The sequence below is a fragment of the Tribolium castaneum genome, chromosome 6 (assembly GCF_031307605.1).
Source record: "Tribolium castaneum strain GA2 chromosome 6, icTriCast1.1, whole genome shotgun sequence".
Lineage (NCBI taxonomy): Eukaryota > Metazoa > Arthropoda > Insecta > Coleoptera > Tenebrionidae > Tribolium > Tribolium castaneum.
The window spans coordinates 4,183,778-4,208,717 of record NC_087399.1 but is presented as its reverse complement, the minus strand read 5'-3'; the positions used below and the strand labels follow the sequence as shown (position 1 = coordinate 4,208,717).

The 24,940-nt window shown below is 40.4% G+C and overlaps 1 protein-coding gene across 13 annotated transcripts; it reads right to left on the bottom strand.

Annotated features, from left to right (window-relative positions):
- Nucleotides 1-17: 17 nt before the first annotated feature.
- LOC100141760 (uncharacterized protein) lies at nucleotides 18-24,932 on the bottom strand. 13 transcript variants are annotated; one of them, XM_008198888.3, is made up of 5 exons: nucleotides 24,793-24,932; nucleotides 24,525-24,669; nucleotides 22,813-24,468; nucleotides 1,191-1,363; nucleotides 18-1,139 (listed from the first exon to the last, which is right to left on the bottom strand). In XM_008198888.3, the coding sequence occupies exons 2-5, from the start codon at nucleotides 24,658-24,660 to the stop codon at nucleotides 279-281; spliced, it is 2,826 nt and encodes a 941-aa protein (XP_008197110.1). In that variant the 5' UTR covers nucleotides 24,661-24,669; nucleotides 24,793-24,932; the 3' UTR covers nucleotides 18-278. The 13 variants fall into 13 exon arrangements, with proteins under 13 accessions (XP_008197110.1, XP_015838056.1, XP_008197112.1 ...); XM_015982570.1 differs by lacking the exons at nucleotides 22,813-24,468; nucleotides 24,525-24,669; nucleotides 24,793-24,932 and adding exons at nucleotides 5,257-6,879; nucleotides 7,160-8,761; nucleotides 8,814-9,009; XM_008198890.3 differs by lacking the exons at nucleotides 22,813-24,468; nucleotides 24,525-24,669; nucleotides 24,793-24,932 and adding exons at nucleotides 18,807-20,456; nucleotides 20,507-20,835.
- Between the last annotated feature and the right edge of the window lie 8 nt (nucleotides 24,933-24,940).

The window sequence follows — 24,940 nt, the reverse complement described above, 5'->3', positions numbered from 1 at the left end:
AAATAAAGCAACGCAAGTCGATTAAACTTTCATTTTATTATAAAAGTAACAGGTATTCAATAAAAACATCTAACAAATTACTTACACACTTCAACATTTATCTATATAATAGATAATTAGAATAAAAAAGAAAAGCTTAATTACATTTCAAGTTACATATGACTATCTGATAAAAACTTGATAAATGGCACTCCATGACAATCAGCTTTCACGTTTGGCGTCCTTTGAAATCGCGCGCGGAATGTTTAATCAATCTCCACCGGAGTGCGTTCTTAAACCTAGTAACAATCCATATTGTTGACATCGTCCTCGTAAGTCTTCAGCATGTCATCCAAAAGCGAGCCGAGATCTTCGATTCCGTTCAACCAGTTCTTCTTCTCGCTAATGATCGTGTTAAGATCCTGCTGCGTGAACTGAAGAAACTCGTTCGGCGTGACCACCCTCCGCACCTGGATGTCGTAATTGCTGACCGAGCTGTACTCGCTCGGCGCGTAGACGTTCCTCAACAGACACACGTCCTTGGAGTTGACGATCTGGTCGATGATGTCCTCGTTCAGCTCGTGGTGGTTCGACGGCGAGTCCATCGACTCGTCCACGGAAATCCCCGACGAGACCGACGCCGTGGACATGCCGTTCTCCGTCGGCAGGGGCGACGTCGGCGTGCTCCCGTCACTCCGTACATTGTACTTCTTGAACAACTCCACCAAACGTTGCGTTATCTTAGCTGCAGTCTTTGACACCTCCATATCACAGTCATCCTTAATGGCCGACATGAGCACCCCCAAGCACCCGATCGAGCTCAGCTGGCTCAGGACCTTCAGCAGGCGCTTCCTGATCTCGGAGTCGGTCAGGGTCACGATCTTGCGGTGTTCCTTCGAGAACGTCACGTTGGGGAAACTCCCGTCGATCATTCCCTGGTTCTGGAGGTGGTTTTTGATCACCTTGTCCCAGAAGTCCAACGCGCGGACCTTGACCTCCCAGTGGAGGTCCGTCGTGGAGGCGTAGATCATGGTCTCGTAGACCCGGTCCAGAGTGTCCTTGGGGAACTGCTGGTTCTCGTAAGCGACACACATGAACGTGGCCGCCTCCACACGGACAATCCCCTCGGTTTCGTTCAAGAGAACGTCCCGCATTTTTTGCTAGAATTTGACCAATGACTACCAGCTCCTGGACCGGACTGGACCACTTACCGGCAAATCCTCCGATTTCAAGGCGTTGTTCCAGATCTCCTCCACTTGAATCATCTCCTGGAGGCACTTGATCGCGGTCGCTCGGACGAAGCTCTCGCTATCACACGTTGACATCTTCACCACCAAAGTGGGCAACTCTGAATCCATTAATACTTTTTGTAAGGACGGAAATTCTGCCAAAAAAACACGCAATCAATTAACTGCGCAATCATGGAAACATAACAAGCATCTTAAACTAATTGTTCGCAAAAACACCGATAAGATTACTGCGACTTACTGCTTCGGGACATACGTCCCAGCGTACAAACCACCTCCAAGGCGGCCAATTTCACGTCCAAAATGTCAAGTAACTTAGAATAGAGCAAGGGGCCCAAGAGATTAACCGTCGAGTCCTTCGTACTGTCGACCAAAAGCGCCATATTCGGCGACATGTACATGTAATCGCAATATTCATCAATTTAAGGTTTTGCAAAACAACTCGAGTCGGCCAATTTGCCAACATCAGGAGCTCAAAACAGACGGACAAAACGTCAATAGCCTCGTAACTGTCTCTCCACGTGATTTCGCGCTCTTCGGTCAAAAGTGCCAACAACTCCAAATTCCCCGAGAAATAGTCGGGATGATTCAAGAACAGCTCCAACTTATCGGGCGACTTCTCAATAGCCCAGAGAAAGTCCTTCAAGTTGTAAAAAATGCACTGGAACGTCAAAACCGCATCCTTCCGACTGAGATACTTCCTCACATCCTTGATATAATCGAGACAACGAACCGAAACCTGGAACAAATTCGGCAACTCCAGCAAATGGTCGCGCCAGAAGTAACAACTCCGAATCGAATCCAAACCGATCATTTTCATACACTTGGTCATGTACGCGTCCCGGAAGGCGTCCGCTTCGTACTCTTCGTCAAGCGTCCCCGGCTGGACGCAATACTTGATAATGAGGCAATAGTGGGGGGTGACAAACGGGCAAAACAGTTGGTCCCAAAACAGGAACTCTTCCGTGTTGTTTGGGATTTTTTTAATTAGGACGTTCCAGTACAAATAGCCGAATTTGCAAAGCTGGACCACGTCCTCAAAACTCCCCTTGAACGTACAGGCCAGGAAGTTTTTCTTGATGTTTTCGACCGAATCAGTGATAGTGGCCGCACTGATACCGTTACAGACGGCATTGACGTACAGTTCGAGGAACTGTATCGTGAAGCTGATCCGCACGAACTCGAACAGAAAACAGGTCGGTTGGGTCGCTTTGACGAACTCGGAAACGCGCTCGTCTTGGTGGAAGTGCTTCAGGAAGACCAAAACCACGCGACACTCCCGATTATCAACGAGAATCCCCTCAAAAAGGTGCTCCAGCACATCCCCAATCAGTTTAAGGGCGGGTTTAAGGTCTCCCGGTTCGTTGGCTTTCCCACCAAGTGGGAGCATCAAGCGTTTGATAATATTGTTGCAAAAGGTTTCGTCATAGTCAAAGGCTTGTTCCAGTAGTTTCGATAGGAAGGCGGTGCAATGTTTGATAATTTCGGGCGAATCGCGGCACATTTGGTGAACATCTTCCCAGAACGTGCACACGATCATCCATTCGATCCCCGATCGGTGTTCGAGGAACGTGGACAAGAGCTTGATGTATGATATTTTGATATAAGGGGCGCAGTCAGGCAGTCTGACTTTCACAACGTTGACCAGTTTGATGAAAAAATTGTTATTTAAGGCGCAAAAACGGTCCTCGTTTTGCGATAACAAAACGGCGAGGTTTATTGTGAAAACTGCGATGTTCGGTGGAGGTGTCACCCGGGTGGCACTCCACGTGGTAACAGCACGTTTTATCCATTCTGTGATTATCGGAAGTGTTATCGCAGCCGATTCTTCTACGAGAAATTGGGTTAGAGTGAAGCTAGACGTGAATTTGGGCACAAACCTCGCTTTTCTTGTTCTGACAAGAAATTCAAAAATTTGTCCAAGACTTGACGGTTCTGGCACTTGACTTCGAGCAATTTCTCCAATAACTGTTTTATTTTAAACTGGTATTGTTCGATGTTAGGAGGCATGTTATCACATTTGAAGTAGTCGGACGAAAATACGTTACTAAGAATTGATTATAGACTAATCGTTATCGCAAGGATAAGCTTATCGGAGCCTTAGACGCAAAACTCAATAACAAATAAACTTACTGTTTAGGGACATTTGGGACATGGTCAAAACCACATCCAAGGAAGCCCTTTTGACTTCGTAGGCACCGCTTAATTTAGTCACCAATAACGGACCTAACATTTCTAAAGTCGTGTCGGAAGTTATGTCAACTAGGAGAGACAAGTTCGGCGACATGTAGTTCCGAACTGCCACGTTAATTAATTTAAGTGCTTGGACAACCTCGTTAGTGGGCCAACTGTACAACATCAGAAAATCAAAAGCAACGGCAATCACACTGACAGCCTCGAAGTTGTCCTTCCAGGTGATTTCAAATTTTTCGATCAAGTCAGAAAGGAAGGCAAACATTTCCGTAAAATATGTCTCACAACGGAGAGTTTCAAGTTTCTGGGGCATTTCCTCGACTGTCGAAACCAGGTCTTTCAGCACGTATATGAACATTTTAAAAACAACCATTGCGCTCACTTTTGAGAACATGTGCAAAATTTTTCGTAAACGTACGAGAGTCAGAGTACAAGTTTGAACCAAATCTGGACTTGTAGCCAAAGCGCTTCGCCACGTGTAACCAATTCGGAGAAAACTAGGATCCATACTTCGCACGAAATAATACAAGTTTAGGTCGCGACAATCGTCGGAAAAGTTCCTGTTTTCCCACTCGGCGATGGTCAAGAAGTTTTTAAGTAGAAGGGAAGCGTGTGGAAGTAGCAACAAGCACAAATCGTGATCGGAAAACGAAAATTGATTTTTCTTTGCGTTGTCGAAGCCGATTTTAGTATTGACCAGTGACCAGTAAGAATAACCGAAGCTACACAATTCGATAACGTCTCGATAACACCTCGTTTTGCAAAAATACTGGGTAAAGTTATACCGTATTGTGGAAATTGAAGACTTGGCGAATTCAAAACTAACGCTACTTGTGAGTACCTTAAGATGCAGTTCTAGAAACTGGACCACAAACATGATTTTCACCAAATAAATGCTACGACAATAAGCTTGGGACAGCAAAACCAAATCATCGATTAGTTCTTCCAGACGAAGATTGTCCAAGAAGAGAAAGGCAATTCGGAAGTCTTTCTCCCTGGTCAAAACACGAACAAAGCCAAATTCTAGAACACCAGCGATCAGTTTCAGTGACGGTTCAAGGGCACGTATTGCCGCCTCAGTGGGGTTTTTAAGACACTTGTAGACATTCACCCCCAGGGGCGAAATAATCCGTTTCACAACATTATTACAGAAAATTTCGTCACGACCAATGGCTTTTTCGAGGATAATTGACACAAATTCAATGCTTTGATCGCAAATTTCCGATTTGTCTGACAAACTTAATTTGAAAATATCCTCCCAGAAGGTGCAAACAATCATCCATTCGATCCCCGACTTGTGTTCCAGAAACGAAGACAGTAGCTTAATGTAAGCCAGTTTAACAGACGGCGCCACATCGAGGTGTCTCACTTTCAAAATATTAATCAGCTTGATGTAGAAATTGTTATTGTTCAAATCACAAAACACTTTTTCTTTCCGCGACAGCAAACTGGCCAAATTCAAAGTGAATAACGCAACACCGGTCTCCGGAGTCACTTTTTTGCGACTCCACGTAACAACGGCTTGTTTTAACCATTCGGTAAAAAGCGGAAGTGTTATTATTGTTGATTCCAAATCTAGAAAAATCAATTAGTGGAGCGCTCGCAAATTATTGACGAAACACAAACGTTTTTGTTCCAATTGCCAGAAATGGTCGACTAGCTTTGACGCGTCCAAATGACGATCACACCTGTCCTGAATTTTTCCCAACAAAGTTTTCAGTTTCAACTCAAATTGCACGACTTTAGAAACCATCGCGACCGATCGAAAACACACTACTGACTTATCACGCTGATAAGAGTCCAATAATGCGCAATCTCAGACAAAAAATCTACTTACTACAACCAGCCATAAGTGCCATGGTGTGGATCACATCAAGAGCGGCAATTTTGACGCTTTTTACTCCAAGTAACTTGGATGATAGAAGCGGACCCAGCAAATCAACCGCCGAGTCTGTGCTTATATCGACCAACAATAACATATTTGGGGACATGTAGTTTTTGATAGCCACGTTAATTAATCTAAGAGCTTGGACAACCTCGTCTGTGGGCCATCTGTGCAACATCACGAAATCAAACGCAAGGGCAATCACATTAACTGCCTCAATATCATCTTGCCAGGTTATACGAAAAGTTTCGATCAAATCGGCAAGAAGGTCCAAAATTTCGGCAAAATAATTATTGTCACGCAAAAGTCCAAGTTTTTCGGGTTTTTCTTTAACGGTCGAGACTATATCCAGGAACGTGTAAATGTGCAACTTGAATACGAGAGTCGCACTCGTTTTGGAAAACATCGGTTTAATTTTTTTTAGATGAGTTAGGGACTCCCCACAAAATTTGACCAAGTCTGGGTCGATCAGGAGATTGTTGCGCCAAGTGTAGCCAATGCGAATAAAATCAGGGTCCAGACTTTTGAAAAATTCGTAAACTGCCAATCCCCGGCAATCGTCAGCGAAATTTTTTGACTCCCATTCCTCGAACGATAAGAAGTGTTTCAAAAGAAGGGAACTGTACGGCATTAGTAGGAAACATAAGACGTGGTCAGAGAACCCGTAATGATTCTGATTATTATCCATGCCTATTTTTGACTCGACTATTGTCCAGTAAAGATACCCAAAAGTGGACAGTTCCATTATGTCTTTGTAACTCCCTTTGTGAACACATTTCGAAAAATTCTGCTTCATTGTGGAAATGGACGATTTAACAACATCGCAAGTGACACTCTTGCCAAGAACCCGAAGGTACAATTCGAGAAACTGGACCACGAAAATAATTTTGATTAAATAGATATTTGGAGACGACTGTGATAATGAAATTAAATCAGCGATCAGTTCCTCCAGACGGAGATTATCCAAGAAGAGGAAAGCAATTCGGAAATCTTTCTGTTCCGTCAAAACACGCGCAAAAACAAAGTCCAAAATACCGGTAATGAGCTTTAATGAAGGTTGGAGAAAACGTGCCGAAGCTTCGTTTAGATTCTTGTGACATTTGTAAATATTAAGGCCCAACCCGGAAACAATTCGCTTGAGAACACCATTACAAAAAATCTCATCGTGATCGATGGTTTTTTCCAAAAAAACTGCCACGAACTCAATGCTTTTGTCGCACAGTTCGCCCGATAAATTTGCCAAACTGGTTTTAAGAACATCTTCCCAAAAATTGCAAACTACCATAAATTCGACCCCCGATTTGTGTTCCAAAAACGAGGACAGTAACCCGATGTAAGCTAGTTTAACAGATGGCGCCACATTCCGGTGTCTCGCTTTTAGAACATTAATAAGTTTGATGTAGAAATTATTGTTGTTCAAATCGCAAAACACTTTCTCTTTTCGCGACAGCAAACTCGCCAAATTCAAAGTGAACAACGCAACGCTCGTCTCCGGTACCACATTCCTGCTATTCCACGTAATTACGGCCTGCTTGAGCCATTGAGCAGAAAGTGTTACTGGCGTTGATTCGAGTTCTACAACAGATCAAGGTTAACTCAAGTGACCGCAATTTGCTCACAAACTTTGCTCTAATCGCCAAAAATAGTCCAAAAGTTTCGAGCCGTTTAACGGACGATCGCACTTCTCCTGAATTTTGTCCAACAAAGTTTTCAGTTTCAGCGCGACTTTCGAAGCCATCATGCGCAACCGGAGGCAAACACATTACTAAATTTAGACCGCTAACTCTCTAATCGCAGATAAATGATTTCAACAACGCGCACTAAAATGTGGCGCCAGATACGAAAATCTACTTACTAGCAGACATGTTCGCCATTGTGTGAGTCACTTCAAGTGCGGCACCCTTGACATCCTTCCCACTAAGTAATTCAGATAGCAGAGGCCCTAAGTGACTTACAGCCGAATCTGAGCCTAAATCGACCAGTAACAACATTTTTGACGACATGTAGTTTTTGATAGCTATGTTAATTAGTCTAAGAGCTTGGACAACCTCGCCTGTGGGCCATCTGTGCAAATTCAAAAAATCAAAGGCTAGAGAAACCAAACTCAACACTTCGCTATCATCCCGCCACGTTATGTGAAACTGTTCAGTTAAATCAGCAACAAGAGCTAAAACTTCAACGAAATACGTTTCATGACGCAAGGATTCAAGTTTTTCAGGATTCGCTTTAATGGTCGAGACGATATCTTGAAAAATATAAACGTGTAATTGAAACACGATTATAGCACTGGTTTTCGTAAAAAGCGATTTTAATTTTTTTGTACGTATGACAGACTCGATACAAATTTTGGTCAAGTTTGGGTCGAAAACTAGGCTGTTTCGCCAGGTGTATCCAATACGGAGAAGGTTGGGGTCTAGACTTTTGAAAAAATTGTAAAATGTAACATCGCGGAAATCGTCAGCAACGTTAGTTGTTTCCCACTGTTCGAACGACATAAAATTTTTCAAAAGAAGGGACGCGCAAGGCACTAGCAATAAACACAAGACATGGTCCGGGAAACTGTAATAATTTTGGTTGTTACTGATCCCGATTTTTGACTCAACTAGAGACCAGTACGGGTATCCAAACGATGCCAATTCCATAATATCGCCAAAATTTCCTTTGCTACAACAAGCCGCAAAATTTTCGATCATTGTATAAACAGACGATTTGATAACGTCGCAAGTGACACTCTTGTTACGAACTCGGAGATACAATTCCAAAAACTGAATCATGAAAGTAACTTTTACTAAAGAAATGCTGCGATAAAATGCTTGCGATAGCAACGTTAAATCATCGATCAGTTCCTCGAGGCGCAGACATTCCAGAAAACGCAAAGCTATTCGAATATTATTCCCATCGTTTACAACACGGACAAGAATATGTTCTAAAATCCCAGCGAGAAGTTTCAGTGAAGGTTCGAGAACTTCACCATTGGAGTCTTTGAGGCAATCGTAAATATTTACTTTGAGGGGCGATAGAACCCGCTTGACAATTTCACAAAAAAAATCATCACGATCTAGCGTTTTTTCCAAAACTATTGACACCAGTTTGGTACTTTCCTCACGAACTTTGGTCGATTCATCTGATAAACACATACGAAGAATTTCTTCGCAAAAATCGTTTTTAATTATGAATTCTAAGCCCGGCTTGTGTTCAAGAAACGAAGATAATAGCTTGACGTAGGCTAATTTAACAGACGGCTCCACATCGGGTTGTTTGAAAATCGTAATCAACTCGATAAAAACAGAGTTCAAATCGCCAAACAAAAATTCTTTCTTTGCCAATAAAATTGCCAAGTTTAGTGTGAACAAAGAAACGTCTGTAGGTGGAGTAACAGAGTTGGTGTTCCACGTTAGGACGGCTTGTGTGATCCATTCAGAAAACAGTGGAAGCGTTATAAAGCCAGAATCTGTTTCTATAAACAATATAATTCAATCATACAGTCAAAGAGTGACCAAAGCACAAACTTCTTTCGTCCAGTTGCCGAAAATAATGTGTTAGTGTTTGTACCGACGCGCACTTTCCCTCAAAAACCCCACTCAACACTTTTTTAATTTTTATCTCATATTGCACAACTTTCGAAAACATTTTAATGCGAAGCCGACGAAAGCGAATACATTACTGATAGTGATAAGAACTCGATCCTAAACAACACATTTGGTAACTTACTACAGCCGGACATGTGTGCCATGGTGTGAATCACTTCCAGAGCGGCTATTTTGACATCCTTTGCCTCAAGTAATTTGGCCAACAATGGTCCTAAGAGTTCTAACGTCGAGTCTGAGCTTATATCGACCAGTAGTAACATATTCGGGGACATGTAATTCCTAATAGCAACATTTATCAAGTTCAAGACTTGCACAACCTCATTTGCGGGCCATTTGCACAACACCAAAAAATCAAAAGAAATAGTGATCACATTCACAACTTCGAAATTATCCTTCCAGGTGATGCGAAACCGGTCAAGAAGCGTGGCAACAAGTCTGAAAGCTTCGGCGAAAAATTCGTAATTTGCCAGAATTTGAAGCTTTTGCGGAGACTCTGCAACTGCAGTAACCATGTCTTTGATGTGATAGATCATTTTCTTGAAAATGAGCAAAGCGCTGTCTTTGGAAAACAGTAATTCTAGATTTTTGACACGTTCGAAGGATTTCATACAAATCTCGACCAAATCTGAACTTGCTAAGAGATTATTGCGCCAAATGAAAAACGTACGAATAAAATCGGGTTGAAGCATTTTCACATGTTCTGTCAAACATAACTGCCGGCATTCGTCGTCGGCAGTTTTAATTTCCTGCTCGGACCAGGACATGAAATGTTTCATGACGAGGAACATGTGTGGGAGTGTTAACGCGCCGACGAAATGGTCAGAAATGCAGTAAGAATTAGTGGACGCTTTATCCGTTGGAAAATTCAACTCGAAGTACTTCCAGAATAAAACACCAAAGTTGAGTAATTCCATAACGGCGTAATAATTGTCATCGGAAAGGCGTGATAGGAAGTCTTTCTGGATTTTTGAACGGAACTCCTTGACCTTGTCATAACTAGAATCGTTGAGAAAGTCTTGACGAAAGTCTAGCAATTCTACCACAAACATTATTTTCACCAAATTGACATTATTAAAGCCATGAGATTCGGAAAAAAGCTTCTTTTGACGAAACTCATCCAAGAAAAGATGAGCAATTCGGAAATCTTTATCCTCCACTAGGGCACGTTCAAGCACCTGTTCTAAAATCTCACCAATGAGGCGTAACGACGATTCCAGACCAACTTTACTTGTAGTGGAAAGTTCGCAAGGTGAAATTATTTCCTTGACAATATTTTTACAAAATGTTTCGTTAGAATCCAAAGTTGCGTCCAAAATTTTTGTCAAAAATTTGGTGCTCTCTTTAGACACTTGAGATTCATTTGATAGACTTAGACGATAAATATGCTCCCAAAGGCCGGAAGAGATCAAATAGTCAATGCCAGGCCTGTGTTCGAGAAATGAAACACACAATTCGACGTAAGCTAATTGAACAAATGGCACCGCCTTTGGTTGATTTACAATGCCAAACAATTTGTTATAAAAATTAGCGCTATTAAGTTCGCGAAACTTTTCCTCATTTTTTGACAACAAACTGGCCAAATGCAAGGCAAAGCTGGCAATAGCCGCAGGTGGAGGTTTGGCACTCCACGTGTCAGCGGCCCTCTTTAACCATGTGGTAAAAATTGGAAGAGTTAAAATTGTACGATTTATGTCTAAAATAATCCAAGGTTAGAATTGATCAAAACAAACAATCGAGACAAACCCCTCGTTCCTAGCCGGTAAAAATATTTCACGAGTTTGTCTAAAGACTCGTCTAGGCCGCTGTGACACTTTGCTTCAAGAAATTTATTCAACAAACACTTAATTTTCAAATGATAACTGACAATATGTTGCACCATTTTTACAACATAACGGACGGCGCGCACATCGAATACTATACACTGATTTTCTCGCCGTTATCTCTTTTTGATAAGATTATCATACGCAAAATAACTTACCGCCACGAGACATGTGTGCCATTGAGTGAATCACTTCCAGTGCGGCTATTTTAACACATTTTGTTCCAACTAATTTGGCCGATAACAACGGTCCTAGGAGTTCTAGGGTCGAATCTGAACTCACATCGACTAGTAGTAACATATTTGGAGACAAATAATTCCTAACAGCTACATTAATTAAATTCAAGGCTTGGACAACCTCGTTTGCGGGCCATCTACGCAATTTCAAAAAATCATAAGAAATTGTGATCATATTAATGACTTCGACATTATCTTTCCAAGTGAGTTGGAACTTGCCAACAAGAGTAGCAAGAAGTTTGAACATTTCGGTGAAATAATCATTATTGTCCAAGATCTCAAGTTTTTTCGGACATTCTGTAGCTGCAGTAAACATATCTTTGATTGTATAGATTAACTTGTTAAAAATGAACAATGCACCGTCTTTCGAAAAATGCTGCTCTAGGTCTTTGAGGTGATCAAAAGATTTCATGCAAAGATCAACGATATCCGTCCTGGCTATGAATTTATTTCGCCATTTGGACCCGAAACGGAAAAAATCAGAATGAACCATTTTTAAATGTTCGGAGAAATACAAATATCGACAATCATCATCTGCATATTTCGTATCCAGTTCAGTCCAAGACACGAAATGTTTCAAAACAATAAACAGGTGTGGAAATATTACTGGGCCCAAAAAATGGACTGACATACAATATTGCTTTGGACTTTTTTCTCGTGGAAAATTTAATTCGATATATTTCCAATACAATACACTGAATTTGCCCAATTCTATGGTGTCATCAAAATTATCGTCAGTAATATAAGACAGAAGGTCTTTCTGAATTTTTGAGTAAAACCTACTGACTATATCCCTATCATTATTTTTTGTACGAACGTTGCGACGAAAATCAAGAAATTCTTTAACGAACTTAATTTTCAAAAAACTGACACTGAAGCCATCAATTTCCGACATCAATAATAAATTGTCATAAAGCTCCTGGTGTTTAAATTCTTCCAAGAAAAAATCAGCGACTTGGAAATCTTTATCCTCAAGCAATGCGCGTTCAAACACAAGCTCAAAAATATGTCCAATTAGTCGTAAAGTGGATTCAAAATCCGATTTTGATTCTTCGTTAGAAAGTTTCAGACGATGGGACACATTTTCTCCCAAAGGCGACATAATTGTCTTGACAACTTTATTACAAAAAGATTCATTAGTGTCCAAAAATTTTGAAATAAATTTGGTACTCTCTTTAACAATCTGAGTTTCATTTGACAAACTCAACTGGTACACATCCTCCCATAGAGCACTGGAAATCAAGAACTCGACACCGGGTCTATGTTCCAGGAACGAAGTCAATAATTTAATATAAGCTAGTTGGACTTCTGGCTCCGCATTTATTTGATTCAAAATACGAATTAGTTTGATAAAAAAATTGTCACAACTGAACTGGCAAAATTTTTCCTCCTTTTTTGACAATAAACTAGTCAAGTTCAAGACAAAAGTCACAATAACCGACGGTGGAGGTTTTTTTTGGACGCGCCACGTTTTTACAGCTGTCTTTATCCAAGTTGTAAAAAGTGGTAGAGTTAACAATGTACAATCTACAAACAATTCAGGATTAGAAACTGCTCAAAACACACACAAGACGAACCCTTCGTTTCTAACCGATAGAAATACTTCAAAAGTTTTTCTAAAGCCTCCTCTAGTCCATTATGACACTTAGCTTCAAGAAATTTATTCAAGAGACACTTAAATTTCAACTGAAGTATGGTAATTTGTCGCACCATTATTAGGACCCGTCCAACGCGCACACCGACGACATACTGATTTTCTCGCAGTTATCTCATTTTTGATAAGGTTTATCAGTGCAAAATAAACGACTTACCGCTACAAGACATGTGTGCCACAGTGTGTATCACTTCCAGTGCGGCTATTTTGACACACTTTGTTCCAAGCAATTTGGCCGATAACAACGGTCCTAAGAGTTCTAACGTCGAATCTGAACTGATATCGACTAGTAGTAGCATATTTGGAGACAAATAATTCCTAACAGCTACATTAATTAGATTCAAGACTTGAACAACCTCACTTGGGGGCCATCTGTGCAAGCTCAAGAAATCAAACGAAAGAGTAATCACATTGATGACTTCGACATTGTCTTTCCACGTGAGTCGAAACTTGTCAAGAAGAGTTGCAAGAAGTTTGAAAATCTCGACAAAATAGTCGGTTCCGGACAAGATCTCAAGCTTTTCGGGACATTCCGTAGCCGCAGTCACCATATCTTTGATCTGATAGATGAATTTCTTGAAAATGAGTAACGCAGTGTCTTTGGAAAAATGCTGCTCTATGTCTTTGAGATGTTCAAAGGATTTCATGGAATGCTCAACCAAATTCAAGTCGGTTAAATATTTACTCCGCCATTTGGAACCAACACGAAAAAAATCGGGCTCAATCATCCTCATATGTTCCGAAAAACACAACAAGCGACATTCGTCATCGGCATGCTTCATTTCAATTTCCGTCCAAGAGACGAAATATTTCAGAACGAGAAACATGTGCGAAAACATCATAACACCCACAAAAAGATCAGACATGCAATAAAGATTCGGTTTTTTTTCTACTGAAAAGTTTAGTTCGATGTATTTCCAGAACAAAACACCGAATTTACCCAATTCGATGGGTTCATGAAAATTGTCATCAGTAAGACACGTTAGAAAATCTTTACGAATTTTTAAATAAAACTTCCTGGCTGTATCATCACTAACAACACCACGACGAAAGTCTAGGAATTCCGTGACGAACTTAATTTTCATGAAATTGACACTGAAGTAGTGTATTTCTGATATTAGAAATAAATTGTCATAAAGCTCCTCACGTCTAAGTTCTTCCAAGAAGAGATAAGCTATTCGGAAATCTTTATCTTCCAGCAATGCTCGTTCAAATACGTGCTCGAAAATGTTGCCAATAAGTCGCAACGAAGGCTCAAAACTCGAATCTGATTCGCTGAGACAAAGTTTGAGACACTGGTGTCCATTTTCCACCAAAGGCGACATAATTGTCTTGACGACATTATTACAAAAAAACTCGTCAGTGTCCAAAGATTTGTCCAAAAATTTTGAAATAAACTTGGTACTTTCTTTACGAATTTCGGGTTCACTTGACAAACTCAATTGGTACAAATCCTCCCAGAGAGCACTAGAAATCAGAAACTCGACACCGGATCGATGTTCAAGAAACGAAGTCAATAGTTCAATGTAAGCTAGTTGGACAGATGGCTCCGCATTTAGTTGATTCAAAATACGAATTAGTTTGATAAAAAAATTGTCACAACTGAATTGGCAAAATTTTTCCTCCTTTTTTGACAAAAGACTAGTTAAGTTCAAGACAAAGGTGAGAATAACCGGAGGTGGAGGCGTCTTTTGGACACACCACTTTTTTACAGCTGATTTAATCCAAGTTGTGAAAAGAGGTAGAGTGAGTAACGTGTAATTTGTATCTACAAATAAATCAAGGTTAAAAACTGGTAATAACAAACAAAACACACCTCTTTGTTCAAGCCGATAAAAATACTGTACGAGTTTATCTAAAGATGCGCCTAATCCGTTATGACACTTTGCTTCAAGAAATTTATTCAACAAGCACTTAATTTTTAATTGATATATTGTAATTTGTTGCACCATTGTGACCACAGCCGTACAACAGACAACACTGAATTTATCACCGTTATCTCAATTTTGATAAGATTAGAGACGCAAAATGACTTATACCAACAAATTGTAAACTTACTGTTAGCAGACATGCGCGTCATGGTCAAGACCACCTCCAAAGCAGCGACTTTCACTTCCGTTTCGTCTTGCAATTTAACAGCAATCAGCGGTCCCAACAAGTCTAAAGCCGAATCTGGGGTTTTATCAAGCAACAGTGCCATATTCGGTGTGATACACATTTTAACAGCAACATTAATCAACTTCAAAACTTCAACAACAACACTACTTGACCATCTCGTCAACAGGAGCAAATCAAAACAAACATCAATAATGTTGCAAACGTTGTAAAACTCCCTCCAAGTTATTGTAAAGTCCTCAATCACGACTCGAAGCAACTCCAAAATTTTTGTAAAATACTCCTCCTCAAAAAATTCCAGTCTTTCAGAAAACTCCTGAACCAGCTGTATTATGTCTTTCAGTTCATAGTAGAACGTTCCAAAAATCATGAGTGCACTTTCTTTGGTCAAAAATTTCATCAATCCTTTCAAACACTCGAGTGATTTGAGACAATACTGCGTTATTTCGGGACTTGATATAAGATAATTTCGCCAAAAAGCGCCTACACGGAGGAAATCCTTATCCGCTCTTTTGAAAAAATCGATAGTTTTCGTGTTACGATAATCATCACTCTCCTCCCGTTCTTCTGCTTCTTTCAACGTCAAGCAGTGATTTACGAGGAGATAAGCGTGCGGTATTAGAAGCAAACCGTTGGAATTGTCCGCCAAAGACAACAAGTTCTTGCCCAAACTGAACGAAATTTTCGATTCAAACACCCTCCAGTACAAGTAGCCAAAAGCACAGAAATCCATCACATCCTCAAACGGCCCTTTCGACATATTCACGAAAAAATTCTTTTTGATTTTTGCAACTGTGGCGTTAATTTTCGCCGGGTTTGCGTTACCCGTGAGGACGTCAAGGTACAGTTCGATGAACTGCATTATGAACATTATTTTCGCAATGTCGAAGACGAGGGACTGGGACTGGGCGATTATCATAAAGTCGGCAATTCGTTCCTCCAAATGGAAATTTTGGAGGAAGAGAAACAAAACTCTGAAGTCATTCCGACCAAAGAGAATTCCTTCCAAAAAGTGGGCTAGGATATTCCCGATGAGTTGCAAAGTCGGTTTCAGGCTTTTCGGAGTAGTTCCGTCATCTGCTGTTTTCAGAACGTTGTAAACGTTTTCGCCCAACGGTGCCATTAGACGTTTTGTAATCTCATTGCAAAAATTCTCGTCGAGATCAATGGTCTTTGCCAGAAAAATTTGCAAGAAGTTGGTGCTTTCTCTAACGAGATCTGGATCGGCTGAAGTTGTCATTTTGAGAACTTCTTCCCAAAAGGTGGAAGCGATCATCAATTCGGCCCCCGATTTGTATTCAAGAAACGACGATAATAATTTAATGTATTCTATTTTAGGACCAGTTTCGGATTCTCTCACTTTCAGAACGTTAAATAACTTGATAAAAAAATTGTTGCTGTTCAATTCGCAAAATCTCTGCTCATTTTTGGCAAGTAAATTGGCCAGATTCAGGGTGAACGTAACTATGTTCGGTGGTGGTGTCACTTTTTTGCTCTCCCACACACTTATTGCTTTTTTAATCCACTTTGTGAAAAGTGGAAACTTTATCGAAACCGAATTATCTACAATCCAAAGTCAGAAAAACAACCTGAATAAATAACAACAAACCTCTCGTCTCTAACTGCCAAAAATAATTCAAAAGTTTTTTCGCTGACGCGTCCGCCCTGCGGCCACATTTCAACTCAAGAAACTTCTCCAACAACTGTTCAATTTTTAATTGATGTTTCGAACCCATTCTATTTTCAAACTCGCAAAAACACACTAACAATGTCACGCGTTATCTCATTCCGGATAAGATTTATCAAAAAATCGCAAAGCGCATGTTCCGCAACACTTAAATGTGAGTACTTACTGCGACCCGCCATTTGCGCCATCGTGTGAGCCACCTCCAGTGCAGCCATCCTAACATCATACACATCAAGCAACTTAACGGAAACTAAAGGCCCCAAGAGGTCTAAGGTCGAGTTCGCGGTCTCGTCCACCAACAAGGCCATATTCGGCGACATTGACTCTCTAACAGCCACATTGAGCAGTTTCAAAGCCTGGACTATTACAGCGTTGGGCCATCTGGTCAACATCAAAAAATCAAAGGTTGAGGCCATCAAACTGGCGTCGTCGAAATTATCCTTCCACGACATGCGAAACTCTTCGATGAAGACGACCAGAAGTTCGAGCAGTTTGGGGAAAAAATCAGCGTGGAGGTCAACTGAGAGCTTCTCCGGGGATTCCTTAATTGCCCTCGTTATGTCAATGAAGTAGTACATTAGTGTATTGGAGATCAAGAGGACGCCGTCTCTTGTTACGAAATTACGCGCTTTTCGGACAAAAGTGAGGGATTTGATGGTTAAGTGGTTTATTTCTGGAGAGGTCATGAGGTAGTCTCGCCACAAATAATAAATGCGGAAGAATTCCGTATCCATTTTTTTGTAAAATTTCGAATAGAACAGATTGCGACAGTCGTCGTTTTCGTAGCGATCTATTAGTTCAGGCAAAGGGACGTAACTCCTAAGCAACAGATGCGAAACGGGCATCAAAATCATACAAAGAGAGTGTAGGGAATGATCCATCAAAATAGCCGTCTCGTCCGGACAAATCTTCACTGCAATTACTTTCCAAAACAGGCTTCCAAAACAAAGAAATTCGATCATTTCGTCGTAAGAACCCTTCGAAATGGTCATCAAATAATTCTTTTTTATGCTGTCAATGGCTGCAATAATCCCCTCGTAACTCAGCTTCTTTTCATGCACACTGAAGTACAATTCAAAGTATTGCATTATGAACATGATTTTGGACAAGTGGAGCACAAGACCCTCAGTCTTGGACATGATAACAAAATCGGAAATGCGATCTTCCAGGTGAAAATTTTTCAGGAAAAGGGACGCAATTCGCACGTGTCCCCCACCGTCCAAAATCTCCCCCAGGATATTCCCCATCAATTTCAAAGTCGGGGTCACAAACTGTGTCGTCGTCGCTGGGTATTTAAGCGATTTGTAGATGGTTTCGGTCAAGGGCGCCATTATCCGGTTAATAACACTACTGCAAAAATTTTCGTCATAGTCAATCGTCTTGGCCAAAATTTTTGCCATAAAGCCACAACTTTCGGTGACAATCTGTTCACTTTGATCCGACAAACTCAATTTGAAGATATCCTCCCAAAAAGTACAAGCCGTGATCCATTCAATGCCAGGCTTGTGTTCAAGAAACGTCGATAAAAGCTTGATATACGCTGACTTGACACGTGGTGGCGCGTCCGGTTGTCTGGCTTTGACAATATTTACCAATTTAATAAAAAAATTGTGATTGTTTAACGAATTAAACTTGTCTTCGTTTTTTGATAGTAAAGTAGCCAGGTTTAGGGTAAACCACGCAATAGTAGGGTCTGGTGTGACTTGAGCAGCCTCCCACGTAGTCACAGCTTGGATCAACCAATTCGTAAAAAGGGGAACATTTAAAATAGTAGACGATTTTTCTAAAATTTTTGCCTCAGAATGGACGAAAACGATTTTCAACACCAACCTGAATCTGACAGTTGCCAAAAATGCTTCAACCACTTTTCCAAATGTACCTCGACTTGTGTAGAACACTTGGCTTTCAGAAATTCGGCAAGAATTTGTCGTATTTTCGAATAATATTGGAATATTTTAGACTGCATGATGTTTCATCAGTACGTCGCGTTTTAATGCGGTTTAACTTGTTTCGACTTTGTTATCACGTAAAGATTAGATAAAATACCCGAAAACATTTTACTATTATCAATAAAGGCCAAACAAGGGAACAAGTCTTAATGTGGAATAGTATTGGTCCCTTGGTGCGCACCGCCAAAAAAATAAAAGAAATTGTGACGTATAAAACGAATTCAGTAAACATTTGTTACGTTTTTTTGTTGGTAACATTTTAAGCCTACTGTTTAATATCTGAATCCTAGATTATAAATACTATTTTAAAACACGTTTCCCATAGCAACGTGTTTTAAGCTCAAATGTTTCAACAAAAAAGTGTTAACCCAATACAAACACTTCGTACAAGCAATAATAGCACACTTTCTCGTTTGGAATTTACTCATTTAGTGAATAAATAATGACTTACTGCTGCCCGACATGCGTGCCATCGTACGGATCACCTCCAGAGCGGCAATCTTGACCTCCTTGACCTCATCAAACAACTTAGCATACAATAAAGGTCCCATCAACGCAATGGTCGAATCGGACGTCCTATCGACCAAGAGAGCTAAATTCGGTGCCATGTATTTCGCGGTTGCAATGTTCACTAACTTTAAAATCAGCACAATTATGTTCGTGGGCCAATTAGGCAACATCAAAAAATCGAAACAAATCGTCAACAAGTCAATCGATTCCAAACTGTCCTTCCACGTGATCTGGAACTCCTCGATAAGTATCGCAAGAACTTCGAAAACGTGCGAAAAATACGTCAGTTGGTTGAGGAAAATGTCGAGTTTGGAGGGAGATTCTTTGATACCGTTGCCAATGTCTTTGAGGTTGTAGATGAGTGCTTGGACTACGACTACAGCTCGGTTTCGCGAGTAGTACTTGCGAGAGTTTCGGATACAAAGAAGGGAATAAGTTGAGATTTCAAATAAATCGTCTCGGATGACTAGACAGTCTCTCCACATGTAGGCAAGACGGATGATTTCATGACAGGATAACATTTTAAACAACTTGTGGATAAAGCAATCCCGGAATTCATCCAATGCCAACTCTTCCAGCTTATCCTTATTCCAACAATACTTCAAAAGGAGGCAAAACTGGGCAAAGATTTGCATCACAACCAGTCGATCAGTAAAAGGAACATCACCGTCAATTTTATTAATTTGAACAATAGGAACTTTAGTCTCCATCAAATTCCAGTAGAGCTGACCAAACGTTGCAAATGACACCACATCCTTGAAACACCCTTTTGAGATATTCAAAGTGTAGTTATTTTTGATCCTCCGAACCGTCGCATTGACACTTTCTGGAGTCGCAGTGTTAGTCAAAGCTTTAAGGTACAATTCGAGAAACTGCATAATGTACATTATTTTCCCCAAGTGAAAAACAAGATTCTTCGACTGGGCGATAATCATAAAATCGGAAATTCGTTCCTCTAGATGGAAATTCTTCAAAAACATCAACAACACGCAAAAGTCCCCTCGATCAAAAAGCAGCTCCTCCAAAAAGTGCTCCAAAATACTCCCAATCAGAGTGAGCGTCGGCTGGAGATACTCCGAGGCGACTTGATCGGCAGCCTCCGTTGCTTTAATCGACTTGTAGACATTCTCGCCCAACGGCAGCATCACCCTTTTGATAACATTATCGCAAAAGAGTTCATCATACTCGACGGTCGCTTCCAGCAATTTTGCCATAAACTGTGTACTTTTTTCCACAACAGGCTCACAGTTTGTCAAACTCAACTGGTAGATATCTTCCCAGAAAGTACAAGCAACCATCCATTCAACCCCCGATTTGTGTTCCAAAAACGCCGATATTAGTTTAATGTAGGCGAGTTTAAGAGATGGCGCTACGCCTGGCTGTCTCGCCTTCAAGACATTCACCAGTTTGATAAAAAAATTGTTATTGTTCAATTCACAGAATCTTTGCTCGTTTCTCGCCAATAAACCGACCAAACTCAGAGAGAATGCGGCAATATTGGTCGGTGGAGAGACCCTTGCGGCGCTCCACGTAGCAACAGCTCGTAGAATCCATTCCGTAAAAATCGGAAATGTAATTGCACTCGATTCGACTGCTACAATAAACAATCAGAGGAGCGAAATGGCACGGTTTTCGACTGACCTGTCCTGTCTTGGTGGCAAAGCTGCGTCAATAGCTTATCCAAATAGACGTCGATTGCGTTTTCACATTTCGTCTCGAGTAATTTTTCAAGTAATTGTCTTAATTTCGCTTGGTATTTAATCACGTTTAATTCCATCTTATCAGATTGAATGCGTCAAAGTGCCATGATCTAGAAACCACCATGACGGACGACACTATCACTACTGATGTTGTTTTGTATGTGAGCGTTGTTGCAACTTGAATTTAACCGGGGGCCACGTGATTTCACTTTAATTATTACATTACCGTAGGCTTGACGCGGAAATTTGCCAAGAACGGGTTTAAATTTTTGCCAAAATGTGCGTTTGGAAAAAATGGGACGCACTGATTTAAGTTTTATTTTTAAGCAGGAGGTGATGTGAGCCAATAAGAGTCAAAGCCATCAATCAATGTTCACAAGAGGCGATAACGGAATATTAATGGTCGATCTTTTTTTTTCAACGAATTGTTGGCGATTTTCTCCGCCAAAACAGCTCAAAATGTTGTTGTTGTCTTCATCTTGATATAATAATAGAGCAGGGTTCCTGCACGTGTACCAACTTCAAGGCTTTTGTCTTAATAATGATAGTGAAAAATGGCGTGCAAGACGATGTTATATAATTATTTTGATACAATATACGACAAAAATAATGACAGTGCCTGCCACAGTCTAGGGTTGGTCCAGGTTAATAGCCTCATTTTTTTATTTTATTGGTATATTGAAAATGTAAACCAATGTTCAAGAACAAACAATTTTTACACAGTCTTAACAAGGTGGTTATGTTCGGACTATTTATCAATAAATTAATAAATCAAAACCCTAAGTAGAACATAAATTAATGTTCCACTTAACTTGACATAATATATCTTAACAATGTTTGTTATAATACATCAAATAAAGATAAAATACTATATGTACTACGCTTTAAACAATTTCCATCCTGAGATTCATCAGATTACCGCCAAATTTATTTCAAAAGTCAGTGACCATTCTTTCCTTCTTTATTTATGTAATAAATTTTGGTTTTAATGCATTCTTGTCTATCAATGAGCTGTTTTTAATTACCTAATAATAGTCGTAAGTGAAAGATAATTTTTATTTAGTCGATAATTCAGTTGGGACCATTTAAAAGCATGTTTAAAAAAATAGCGAAAAAATTTATACTGAATGTTTCATGTATTAGCATTTAATGTAATTTTAAATTATATAATAATAAAACTAATATCTAGCTAATCGTCGCAATAAAATCAACAATAAACAAAACAACGCAACTACGTTTTATTTCAATGCAACAAGTTGACGGTTTCTAAAAAATAACGTTGAACAAATAGTAGCAAGAATAATTATTTACTCAATAAAACAAATAGCGGACAAGTGTGACTTTTCCCGCAAATTAAATAAGAACTATTCTGCTGATTTTATTTATGAACAAACTATTACTTCCCTCATGAATTAAAAGTAGAACAATATTTGGTGTAACGATTATATTTTACACAAGACGTGGATTAATTTCCAGTGAAGACAGCCGTAGAATAAAAAATAATTGTTACGCATTTTTGTTGATTTTTAGGAAATAATTGCATTTGAGACACCATATTTTGTAAAATTTCAACCTGCTACAAATAATCAGTGTTATTAGAAATCTCTTATGAGCCATTACAATTTAATTTGCAATCGTTCCACTGTATTATAACATTTGCAACAAATAATTAAATCCTTCACCGTTTCTCGGTCGTAAATGATATTGAAACTTGTTTTTTCGTCAATTTTGTGATTTTCTAATATTTATTTACACAAATAATTAGCAACTCTAGAGCAGGAATAAAAATAGAGTATATTAGACTAATGCGAAACTAGTCTAAACCTTGTATTAATCAATTAACACATTTCCTGGTTAGCTACATTGGCAATAGAATTTTTATTACGTACTACTCATTGGTTTCATTACCATAATTTGTTTTATATTCGTTTATAATTCGCGAAAAACTGTACGTAGTGTCTAAAGAGAGCAAATCTTAACATATAAAAAAACAAGAGCTGCTGTAGTACAATCAGAGTACTAATTAAATCAGCTAAAAAGATTTTTGTTGGGAATAAATAAATAAATTGCCATTCAAAATAAGCGCAAAACCGTAAAATACTGTGCACATTACAGTACTTTCCGTCCCTGAGGGTGAGATTAGGCTAAATAAAAAAATACAAACAGTACGAAAAAATCCGTCAGAGTAGCAAAATAACAAATCGAAATCAAAAACCAGAAATAAAGTTTCTAACTTTTAACACTTACTTGTATTGGAGAGATGCGACATGGTGCAGACCACCTCCATGGCGGAGTCCCTCACCTCCCAGGTCATGTCATGCAGCTTGGTATGCAGCAAGGGGCCCAAGACCGCCATGGTCGAGTCGGTCGTCCGGTCGACCAAAAGCGCCAAATTCGGCGACATATACTTCACTATACTAACATTAACCAACTTGAGAGCCTTCACTACGAGCTGCGTTGGCCACGTCGGAATAGTCAAAAAATCGAAACAAATCGCCATCACACAAATCGTCTCCACACTGTCCCTCCACGTGATTTGAAACTCCTCGATAAAAACGACAAACGCGTCAAACAAAAGCGAGAAAAAGGCGACCTGCTGTGCAAAAAACGCAATTTTCTCCGGCACATCTTTGACGACACACATCACGTCTTTGAGCAGGTAGACGAAGGATTGGAAAGCTATGGCGGCGCGTTCGCGCGGGTAGTATTTACGAGATTTCATCACGTAGATGAGGCCTTTGGTGGCGATTTCGAAGAGGTTGGTCTGCGACGTGAGGAAGTCACGCCAGCCGTAGGCGATTCTGACCGTGTTTTCGCACATCATCATGAAGAGCTTCTGGACGTATTGGTCCCGGAATTCGTCCGAGTCGATATTCCTGCTATCGCTAATGCAATATTTCATCGCGACAGCGAAAATTGGAAGCAGTTGGATAACTAGGAGTTGGTTGGCGAAGGAAATCGGCTCATTGTCTTTATTTACCTTCAAACAGGGGATTTTATACCCCATCAAGTTCCAGTACAACTGGCCGTAGTAGCAAAGTTTCAGCACGTTTTCGTAATTCCCCTTCGAGAAGTTCGTTCGGAAAATACTCATTATTTTGCGAACGGACGTTTTCACATTCCCCACTTTCAAATTATTCGAAATCACCCCAATGTAGAGTTCGAGAAATTGCATAACAAACATAATTTTCCCCAAGTCGAAGAACAGATACTTGTTCTGAGCGATCATCATTAGGTTGCAAATCTGCTGCTCTAGGTGAAAATCGCGCAAAAAAATCAGCACGATTCGGCAATCGTTCTGTGCAAATAGAACGCTTTCAAGGAAGTACTCCAGCGTGTCCCCAATAAGCTGCAAGGTGGGGCTCAAATTCTGATAAATCGCCTCATCGCTGATCTCCATCATGTCCCCCGACGGTTTGATCGCCTTGTACGTGCTGTCCCCCAAAGGCACCATAATCTCCTTAACCACCCCATGGCAAAACCCCTCATTCACGTCAATTGTCTGCTCCAGAAGTTTCGCAATAAACCTGTACCCCTCCCGCGTGATGTAAACCGTCTGATTGGTTAAACTGAACCTGAGGACATCGGCCCACAAGTCGCCCCCGATCAGCCACTCAATCCCCGACTTGTGCTCCAGGAACGCCCCCAGGAGCTTGATGTACCCCAACTTGACCCCCGGGGCGGTCTCCGGTTGCCTTGCCTTGACCACGTTGAGCAAAGTCGGGTAGAAATTGCCGCCCCTCAAGTGGCAAAACCGCCCCTCGTTGCGCGAAACGAGACTCGCCAAATTCAGGGCGAAAGAGGCGATTTTGGCCGAAGGGGTGATTTTCTGTGATTCCCATATCGTCACAGCCTGGGTTAACCAATCGGTGAAAATCTGGTTGTCGGTGAGGGGCCCATCGACTGTAACATATGCACTGATAAATGCCACAATGCAGAAGGTAAATAAACAAATAAACCTGTTTTTTCCTGGCTTGAGAGATGGGTCAGAAGACGATTGAGATAAGTGTCGGTTTTGATCTCAAAATCGGGCTCGAGAAACTTCTGGAAGAGCTGGTGGAGTTTCGACTGGTACTGCACATTATTCGATTCCATTTTACTGAACTATCAAAACAAACAGATAAATTTAACAAAAATTTGAAAATTATTTATAATCGGGGGGAGGCTCACTAGGAAGCGGTCCGAAATGCCACTTGTTGAATGTGCGCTAAAAATGGGATCGCTCACCTTGAATAGTGGCCAGAACTAAACCCAACGTCCTTGACGGCACTAACCAGGCACGTGTTGGACTCATACAAATTACACTTTTGTACACTTGGATTCACGCAACTCCACCCTCAGTGTGATTAAATCACCGAATTTCGGGGATAAAAAC

What these genes read in the sequence shown, in the direction of transcription:
- LOC100141760 (XM_015982570.1), bottom strand. Translation starts at nt 8,934, where the DNA reads ATGTTTTCGAAAGTTGTGCAATATGAGATAAAAATTAAAAAAGTGTTG. An exon ending in GGCACTTATGGCTGGTTGTA is followed by an intron (nt 1,364 to 5,256) that starts GTAAGTAGATTT and finishes TTTTTTTGGCAG; the next exon opens with AATTTCCGTCCTTACAAAAA. An exon ending in TGAAATCGGAGGATTTGCCG is followed by an intron (nt 1,140 to 1,190) that starts GTAAGTGGTCCA and finishes GTCAAATTCTAG; the next exon opens with CAAAAAATGCGGGACGTTCT.